Source organism: Babylonia areolata, chromosome 17, assembly GCF_041734735.1.
Source record: "Babylonia areolata isolate BAREFJ2019XMU chromosome 17, ASM4173473v1, whole genome shotgun sequence".
In the NCBI taxonomy this organism is placed as follows: Eukaryota; Metazoa; Mollusca; class Gastropoda; order Neogastropoda; family Buccinidae; genus Babylonia; species Babylonia areolata.
Window position 1 is genome coordinate 7261954 of NC_134892.1, and position 10000 is coordinate 7271953.

The 10000-nt window shown below is 45.7% G+C and overlaps 1 protein-coding gene across 3 annotated transcripts in view; it reads left to right on the plus strand.

Moving 5' to 3' along the window:
- Window positions 1-10000, plus strand: part of LOC143291617 (sorbitol dehydrogenase-like) — a 39030-nt gene that overhangs the window by 23534 nt on the left and 5496 nt on the right. For 2 of the 3 annotated variants that reach the window (XM_076601571.1, XM_076601572.1), the window contains exons 4-7: window positions 2544-2703; window positions 4670-4788; window positions 8501-8566; window positions 9500-9675. In XM_076601571.1, coding sequence (XP_076457686.1) covers window positions 2544-2703; window positions 4670-4788; window positions 8501-8566; window positions 9500-9675 — 521 coding nt within the window. The remainder of the gene's footprint in view (window positions 1-2543; window positions 2704-4669; window positions 4789-8500; window positions 8567-9499; window positions 9676-10000) is intronic. The other variant, XM_076601573.1, reaches the window with a different exon arrangement.

Sequence of the window (10000 nt, forward strand, 5' to 3'; positions counted from 1 at the left end):
CAGCCCCCCGAACCCCCCCCAAGGCTGCAGCACGAAGAGCCAGTGCAGTCTTGACTCTTCCATTCCAATCAGTGGAGAAACCATTGATCATACAGCTCTCACTTTGCTGCTGGGTCCAGCTGTAAGCTAATGTCAGTCTGTGGTATTAACGGAGCGTTGGGCCTGTATTTTATTTAATTTAATTTTTTTAATTATTTTTTTTTCTCAAGGCCTGAAAAAGCGCGTTGGGTTACGCTGCTGGTCAGGCACCTGCTTGGCAGATGCGGTGTAGCATATATGGATTTTGTCCGAACGCAGTGACGCCTACTACTTGAGCTACTGAAAGTGGAACTGACACTGGGCCTGTATAAACGTTGTGCACATTTTGCATCTTCACTTCTTACTGTCTCAGTTTTCCCTGATTAGTTTGCAAAGAAAATTTGCAAACTTTACTTCGATGCTTCCCCATAGATGGAGGCATGAGGCAATGAAGGCGGCTCCATATTGTATTGTATTTCTTTTTATCACATCAGATTTCTCTGTGTGAAATTCGCGCTACACTACAGCGCCACCCATTTTTTTTTGGTATTTTTTCCTGCATGCAGTTTTATTTGTTTTTCCTATCGATGTGGATTTTTCTACAGAATTTTGCCAGGAACAACCCTTTTGTTGCCGTGGGTTCTTTTACGTGCGCTAAGTGCATGCTAGCACACGGGACCTCGGTTTATCGTCTCATCCGAATGACTAGCGTCCAGACCACCACTCAAGGTCTAGTGGAGGGGGAGAAAATATCGGCGGCTGAGCCGTGATTCGAACCAGCGCGCTCAGATTCTCTCGCTTCCTAAGCGGACGCGTTACCTCTTCTTCTTCTGCGTTCGTGGGCTGCAACTCCCACGTTCACTCGTATGCACACGAGTGGGCTTTTACGTGTATGACCGTTTTTACCCCGCCATGTAGGCAGCCATACTCCGTTTTCGGGGGTGTGCATGCTGGGTATGTACTTGTTTCCATAACCCACCGAACGCTGACATGGATTACAGGATCTTTAACGTGCGTATTTGATCTTCTGCTTGCATATACACACGAAGGGGGTTCAGGCACTAAGCAGGTCTGCACATATGTTGACCTGGGAGATCGTAAAAATCTCCACCCTTCACCCACCAGGCGCCGTCACCGAGATTCGAACCCGGGACCCTCAGATTGACAGTCCAACGTTTTAACCACTCGGCTGTTGCGCCCGTCTAGCGTTACCTCTAGGCCATCACTCCATAGCCCACAACGGTCCTCAACCAGTTGGCTGGCGTCACTCCATCGTCTGTCGGTTGACAAGTCTGAGGTTTCTCTCCACTGTTTGCTGGTGTCACCCCATCGTCTGTCGACATGTCTGAGGTCTCTCTGCACTGTTGGTGGTGTCACCCCATCGTCTGTCGGTTGACAAGTCTGAGGTCTCTCTCCACTGTTTGCCGTCAGATCATCATGAGCCGTCCTCTATTTTTGACTCACTTGTGTAAACAAAGTGAGTCTATGTTTTAACCCGGTGTTCGGTTGTCTCTCTCTCTCTCTGTCTCTCTGTGTGTGTGTGTGTGTGTGTGTGTGTCCGTGGTAAACTTTAACATTGACATTTTCTCTGCAAATACTTTGTCAGTTGACACCAAATTACGCATAAAAATAGGAAAAATTAAGTTCTTTCCAGTCATCTTGTTTTAAACAGTATTACACCTCTGGGATGGGCACAAAAAATAAAAAAACAGAAGCCTAATTATATGCAAACTGAATTTACTGTTATATTTATATTTTTTTGTATTCTCTGAACTTGGCACTTTGACCTCTTATTCTGACACAACAACAAGAGCAGTCATTATTATCATTTTTTGTTCAAACAGGAACTTCTTTTGCTAAGCATGGAATTTTTATTTATTTTGCAAACGTTTTGGTGCAGATAGTAAACAAGGGAAATTACTCTGTAATTAATGCTAGGGGACTTAATTTATCACAAGTGAGTCTTGAAGGCCTTGCCTCTCTTGTTTTTTTTTTTTGTCCGACCTACAATTGTCCAATTCACGGCCTGGCGTGTAATTTTTGTCGCGGTTAGCCTCAATACATGCCCGGCCTTCCAGTGGAGATACCCTTTAGAAATGATGTTTGAGACGCGGGGAAGGTAGGCTGACTGGAACTCTCTCTGACTTCTTCATTTGAAAAAAAAGAAAAAAAGAAAGAAAGAAAAAGCAATTTGATGCTAATGATTTTGCGTGGGAACTTGGTGTAAAAAACAACAGCAACCCCCCCCCCCCCCATCTTTTCTTTTATCGTGCTTGGTATTATGTTGCTAAGATTCGCAGCTGTTATATAAGGAATGTGGGATAAAAAATAATAATAATACTAAAAAGAAGAAGAAAAAGATTATAAGATGGAGTGGAGTTCATCGACCTGTTAGTTGAAGCCCATAATGATGGTCAAGCATTTTAGGGCTTGGTAGTCTTGGTGTTGAAGAGGGTAATATAATATTGTGATTCCTGACTAGCCGTTAGAACAAACTTGAAGCTAGCACCGGACACCCGTTTCAGGAGACAGGGTGGCCATTGAACCCGGGGTGCCGTGCCGGAAGTGCAAACTGTGCAGACATGGCCGCTACAACTTGTGCCCGGATGTTCGCTTCTGTGCCACGCCCCCTGTAGATGGGAATCTGTGTCGCTTCTTCTCTCACCCTGCCGACTTCTGCTTCAAGTGGGTCACGGTGTGTGTGTGTGTGTGTGTGTGTGTGTGTGTGTGTGTGTGTGTGTGTGTGTGTGTGTGTGTGTGTGTGTGTGTGTGTGTGTGTGTGTGTTAGTGTGTGTGTGTGTGTGTGTGTGTGTGTGTGTACGTATACGTGTGTGTGTGTGTGTGTGTGTGTGTGTGTGTGTTAGTGTGTGTGTGTTAGTGTGTGTGTGTGTGTGTGTGTGTGTTGTGTTGTGTGTGTGTGTGTGTGTGTGTGTGTTAGTGTGTGTGTGTGTGTGTGTGTGTTGTGTTGTGTGTGTGTGTGTGTGTGTGTGTTAGTGTGTGTGTGTGTTAGTGTGTGTGTGTGTGTGTGTGTGTGTGTGTGTGTGTTAGTGTTAGTGTGTGTGTGTGTGTGTTAGTGTGTGTGTACATGTGTGTGTACGTGTACGTGTGTGTACACGCGCGCGCGTGTATGTATGTATGTATGTGTGTGTGTGTGTGTGTGTGTGTGTGTGTGTGTGTGTGTGTGTGTGTGTGAGCGATAAATAGAAAAAAGGGCAACAACCCCGTAAACATGAATACTGAATCGATTAATCTTATTTATTTATTTACTCAAAAACAAAAATACTTTTTTTTTTGCTTATTCATTCGATTGTACTTATGCATTTTCTGTATTCATTTATCTATGTTCATATTTGTCAATTCATTCATTCATTCGGTTGTTTGTTTCTTTATTCATCTATTCCCTAATTTACCATCGTGTATTAACCCTTTAGCTTTCACTGCCAAACTCGCATTTATGCAGCAGCTAGGTAGAGGACCCATGTCACTGAAGGGTGACCAGATCATGGGTCTGTTATCCATGAACATACTGCTCTTAATGTTTCGGTGGTAGGAAGGCCATATTTTCTACACATCGCAGGGGGAATCCCCTCGCTATTCTTAGACACCATATTTTCTGTGTTTATAGCACAAGGGAATTTTGCACTCTAAATTGACTGGCGGTGAAAGGGTTAATAATGAAACACGTTAACCAGTGTTTATGACTGTGAAGGGATGGGTGCTTGTACAATATTGTGGGGGTGTGCAGTTTACCGGATGCGGTGACAATGGAAAAAGGCGCCATGTATGTATACTGATGGAGTCTCCCGTCGGTCCGACGGATGAGTAGGCAGGCAGGCTTATCTGTCGGTGTGTGTCCTCATATGGGAGAAGAGGCCGATTCTGGATGCGCAGCACTTCCCACAGGTGTTGCAAGGGAAAACGTCTCCAGAAGTTTAGCCCTGCTTCCTTCGCTCACGCTTCTCCTTAATGGCCAGCGTTCTCTTGTTTTCAAACGTCTTTATGCAACTAGAGCACAGCATCCTCCAGCGAGAGCGGTCAAGGGCATTAGTTTCCCAGGAAGCGATGTCTATGTCACAGGCTTTGAGGTTTGTCTTCAAGGCGTCCTTGAAGCGCTTGCAGGGTCTTCCAAGTTCACGGTGGCCTTCCTTCAGCTGGCCATACAAAAGCATCTTCGGAATCCTGCTGTCTGTCATGCGGACAACGTGTCCTGTCCAGCGTAGCTGGCACTGGATCAGCAGGCTTTCTTCTTCTTCTTTCCGTTACACGACCACCATCGACTTGCCGATGACTCTGTCGTGGTTCATACATGCTGGGTATTTTCGTGTCTCCATAACCCACCGAACAACGACATGGGTTACATGATCTTTAACGTGCGTATTTGATCTTCGATGCTGGGCAGGCCGCTCCTCTCTAATCATTTATATTCATACATATATTTGTTCATTTATCCACATGACTGAAAAGGGATGGGTGATTGTTACTGCTGTGGGTACGCAGGTTGCGCGAAAGAGTGGACACTGTATGAAGAAGGTATGTATGCATGCGTTCATATGGTACATAATCATTTATTTGATCATTTATATATCCGTTCATTCATTTATATGATAGAGAAAGGATTGGATGGGTTGTTTTACTCTTATGGGGTACGAAGGTTACCGGAAGAAGTGTCGCTGGACGAGGGCGCCATGATGGAACCTCTGGCCGTCGCCATCTACACGTGCCGCCGTGCTGACGTCACTTCCGGCTCCAACATACTCATCTGTGGCGCCGGTCAGTTTCTTTTTTCCTCTTTGTTTTGTTGTCTCCCTTGTCTGTCTGCCTGTCGGTCTGTCTGTGTATTTCGTTTCTTTATGTCTGTAGGTGTGTGTGTTGTGCGTCTCTGTCTGTGTCTTTGTGTCAGCCTGTGTCTGTCTACCTGTCTGTCTGTGACTGTGTCTGTCTATCTGCCTGTGTCTGTGTCTATCTGTGTCTGTGACTGTGTCTATCTGTCTGTGACTGTGTTTGTCTGTGTCTGTGACTGTGTCTGTCTATCTGTCTGTGTTTGTCTGTGTCTGTCTGTCTGTGTCTGTGTCTATCTGTCTGTGTCTGTGTCTGTGTCTATCTGTCTGTGTCTGTGACTGTGTCTGTCTATCTGTGTTACTGTCTCTGCCTATCTGTCTGTGTCTGTGTCTATCTGTTTGTGTCTGTGACTGTGTCTGTCTATCTGTGTCTGTTACTGTCTCTATCTGTCTGTGTCTGTGTCTATCTGTCTGTGTCTGTGACTGACTATCCGTCTGTGTCTGTGACTGTGTCTGTCTATCTGTCTGTGTCTGTGACTGTCTAACCGTCTGTGTCTGTGACTGTGTCTGTCTATCTGACTGTCTCTATCTCTGTCTGTGTCTGTCTGTGACTGTGTCTGTCTGTGCCTGTGTCTGTCTATCTGACTGTGTCTGTAACTGTGTCTGTCAATCTGTCTCTATCTCTAACTATCTATCTATGTCTGTATGTGACTGTGTCTGTCTGTGTCTGTCAGTGATTGTGTCTATCTGTCTGTGTCTGTCTGTCTGTCTCTATCTCTGTCTATCTCTATCTATCTATGTCTGCCTGTATCTGTCTGTCTGTCTCTGTCTCTAACCCAGTGTGTAAATGTGTTAGTACAAGCTTGCGTGTAAGCGGACCGGTGAGTGTCCTTTAGTTATTTAATTTTATTCTTTTTTTCCCCCAGCAGTTATCTAATTTTCTTCTCTTTTTTTTTTTATCAGCAACGTTGTACGCGTTGTAATTCTATATACGCTCGGTCATTCACAGATTAAAAACGAAATCATTCATTCATTAACTTGTAGACCAGATATCCGACTGGTTGGCAGGTTGGTAGGTAGATTGGCAGATCAATCGGCTAGTTGACTGACTGAATGACTGAACCACTGACTGACTCACTGAACCACTGACTGACTGACTGAACCACTGACTGACTGAACCACTGACTGACTGAACCACTGCTTGACTGAACCACTGACTGACTGACTGAACCACTGACTGACTGACTGAACCACTGACTGACTGAACCACTGACTGACTAACTGAACCACTGACTGACTAACTGAACCACTGACTGACTAACTGAACCACTGACTGACTGACTGAACCACTGACCGACTGACTGAACCACTGTCTGACTGAACCACTGACCGACTGACTGAACCACTGACCGACTGACTGAACCACTGACCGACTGACTGAACCACTGACTGACTGACTGAACCACTGTCTGACTGAACCACTGACTGACTGACTGAACCACTGACTGACTGAACCACTGACAGACTGAACCACTGACTGACTGACTGAACCACTGACTGACTGAACCACTGTCTGACTGAACCACTGACTGACTGAACCACTGACTGACTGACTGAACCACTGACTGACTGAACCACTGACTGTCTGACTGAACCACTGACTGTCTGACTGAACCACTGACCGACTGACTGACTGACTGACTGACTGAACCACTGACTGACTGACTGAACCACTGACTGACTGACTGAACCACTGACTGACTGACTGAACCACTGAACGACTGACTGACTGACTGAACCACTGACCGACTGACTGAACCACTGTCTGACTGAACCACTGACTGACTCCCTGAACCACTGACTGACTGACTGAACCACTAACCGAACAACTGACTGACTGACTGAGCCACTGACTGACTGAACCACTGACTGACTGACTGACTGAACCACTGACTGACTGACTGAACCACTGACCGACTGACTGAACCACTGACTGACTGACTGACTGACTGAACCACTGACTAACTGACCCACTGACTGACAGAACCATTGACTGACTTCCTGAACCACTGTCTGACTGAACCACTGACTGACTGAACCACTGACTGACCGAAACACTGACTGTCTGACTGACTTCCTGAACCACTGACTGACTTCCTGAACCACTGACTTCCTGAACCACTGACTGACTGAACCACTGACTGTCTGACTGAACCACTGACTGACTGAACCACTGACTGACTGAACCACTGACTGTCTGACTGAACCACTGACTGACCGAAACACTGACTGACTGAACCACTGACTGACTGACTGAACCACTGACTGACTGAACCACTGACTGACTGACTGAACCACTGACTGACTGAACCATTGACTGACTGACTGAACCACTGACTGACTGACTGAACCACTGACTGACTGACTGAACCACTGACTGACTAAACCATTGACTGACTGACTGAACCACTGTCTGACTGAACCACTGACTGACTGAACCACTGCCTGACTGACTGAACCACTGCCTGACTGACTGAACCACTGCCTGACTGAACCACTGACTGTCTGACTGAACCACTGACTGTCTGACTGAACCACTGACTGACTGAACCACTGACCGACTGACTGAACCACTGACCGACTCCCTAAACCACTGACTGACTGACTGAACCACTGACTGACTGAACCACTGACTGACTCCCTGAACCACTGACTGACTGAACCACTGACTCCCTGAACCACTGACTGACTAACTGACGGACGGACGGACGGACGCATGACGTCTCTGTCTCTGGACCTTGCATTTGGAATGAACTTCCTCTTTCGCTTCGTCAGGTCTCCGCACTCAGCTCTTTCAAGTCTGGCCTTAAAACCCACCTCCCTTCCCTGCGCGTTCGGTTTTTATTTATTTAAAAAAATTTTTTTTCCCAGTCTAGATTTATGCATGCGTGTGAATGACTCTCAAACCCATCTGGAGAAACAGAAAAATCGCCATCAGTTCCAAAATCAGACTTGATGCGCTCTCTGGTCATGTCAATCTTTTTATATGCATGTGAATCATGGACCCTCACAGCGGACTTAGAGAGAAGAATAAGAGCTGTAGAAATGAGGTGCTTCCGAAGACTCTTAGGCATCTCATACAAAGACCACATCACGAATGAAGAAGTCAAGAGACGCATCCGCAATGAAATTGGGCCCTATACTGACCTTCAAACACTCGCCAGACAACGAAAACTGAAGTGGTTTGGTCATGTCACACGCTCCTCTGGTCTTGCTAAAACAATCTTACAAGGCACAGTGAGGGGAGGAAGAAGAAGAGGCAGACAAAGGAAGAGATGGGAGTACAACATCCGAGAGTGGAGAGGCATGGAGCTGAGAGACACCCTGAGAGCGGCCGAGAGACGCGAGGACTGGAGAAAGGTGGTTGACAAAGCTTCAAAGGCGCCCCAAAGGATTCGGAATCTGAGGGATCGGTGACGGTGACGGTGACGGTGAATGACTGGTGTGAAAGCGCTTTGATTTGTCTCTGCAACAAGATTCAGCGCTAAATAAATACTAATCGTTAATATTGTTTTAATGACGTAGCCATCGACTGAAACACTGACAGACCGACTGAGCGACTGAACCATATACTGTCTGTCTGCCTGACGTACCACCTGACTGAACCACTGATTGTTTGACTGGTGTGACTGACATGGTTTAAGGTCCGGTGGGTCTGCTGTGTATGATGGTGGCCAAAAGTACTGGGGCCTCCTCTGTCGTCATCACAGGTATGCGTGTGTGTGTGTGTGTGTGTGTGTGTGTGTGTGTGTGTGTGTGTGTGTGTGTGTGTTTGTTTGTGTGTGTGTGTGTGTGTGTGTGTGTGTGTGTGTGTGTGTGTGTGTGTGTGTGTGTGTGATGGTGGCAAAAAGTGCTGAAGACTCATCTGTCGTCATCACAGGTACGTGTGTGTGTGTGTGTGTGTGTGTGTGTGTGTGTGTGTGTGTGTGTGTGTGTGTGTGTGTGTGTGTGTGTGTGTGAAGATGAGTGAATGAGTGAAAGGGTGAATGCGCAAATGCATGCGTGTGGTGGTAATACCAGAAGCAGTAATAGTAGTAGTAGTAGTAGTAGTAGTGTGTGTGTGTGAATAGAAAAGAGTATTGTATTGTCATAAAACCTTAAGGTTTATAAGATTAAATAAAACTATCTCTCTCTCTCCCTGTGTGTGTGTGTGTGTGTGTGTGTGTGTGTGTGTGTGTGTGTGTGTGTCTGCGACTTCAAACATACATTCTGTGCCCCTTTTTGAGAGCATGAAAATGTTTATCTAGTTATCATAAAACCCGACCAAGCTCCATTATGTTCCACTTACTGTTTTCTGCAACAACAACAGCAACAAAGTAAAGGAAAAGAACATTGTTGACACTTAAGCCTTTGTCTCGCTTATACGAACTTCTTGTCAACAAAACTCGTTTTTTTTTCTCATAATTATTGAAAAGGACATTGTTTATTGTGTCTATTTTGTGTTTTTGTCTGTTTACTTTTGACTTCAACTCTTTTTGCTTATATGGTGCGTGTAAAAAGTTGCTTGTGCTTAATGAAAAGATGTTTCAATGGCTCTAAGGGAGCACGTACATGAAATAATTTACGTACATGAAATAAACTACTTGCCTTACCTTGCCCTGCCTTCGTCCACGCAACGTTTCCCTCCCACTGGACGTCGTCAGACATTGACGATCACAGACTGAGTATGGCCAAGTCACTGGGAGCGGACCACGTGATCAAAGTGAAGACACGTGACCCCGAAGAGCTGGCCAATCAGGTTCAAGACGTGCTGGGCTGTAAGCCGGACGCCACTCTAGAGTGCAGCGGGACTGACTTCAGCATGGCTGCAGGCATTCATGTCAGTGTTTGCCTTAAACTGTCTCTTTCTTCTTCTTCTGTCTCTCTCTCTCTCTCTCTCTCTCTCTCTCTCTCTCTCTCTCTCTCTCTCCAAATACAGTCTCTACCACGATTGCTAAAAAGTGACAACATGCTTTAAAACAAGGAACCTAGGAATTTAGATCTTTTATGCGATGAAAATAGGACACAATTTAATAGATAATGTAGGAACAGTAATGCCTTCTCCTTGTCAGCTGTGGAAAAAATAACTGAAAATCTGTAGGTTTTGGAAATTTCACTTCCTTGAGTGTGTGTGTGTGTGTGTGTGTGTGTGTGTGTGTGTGTGA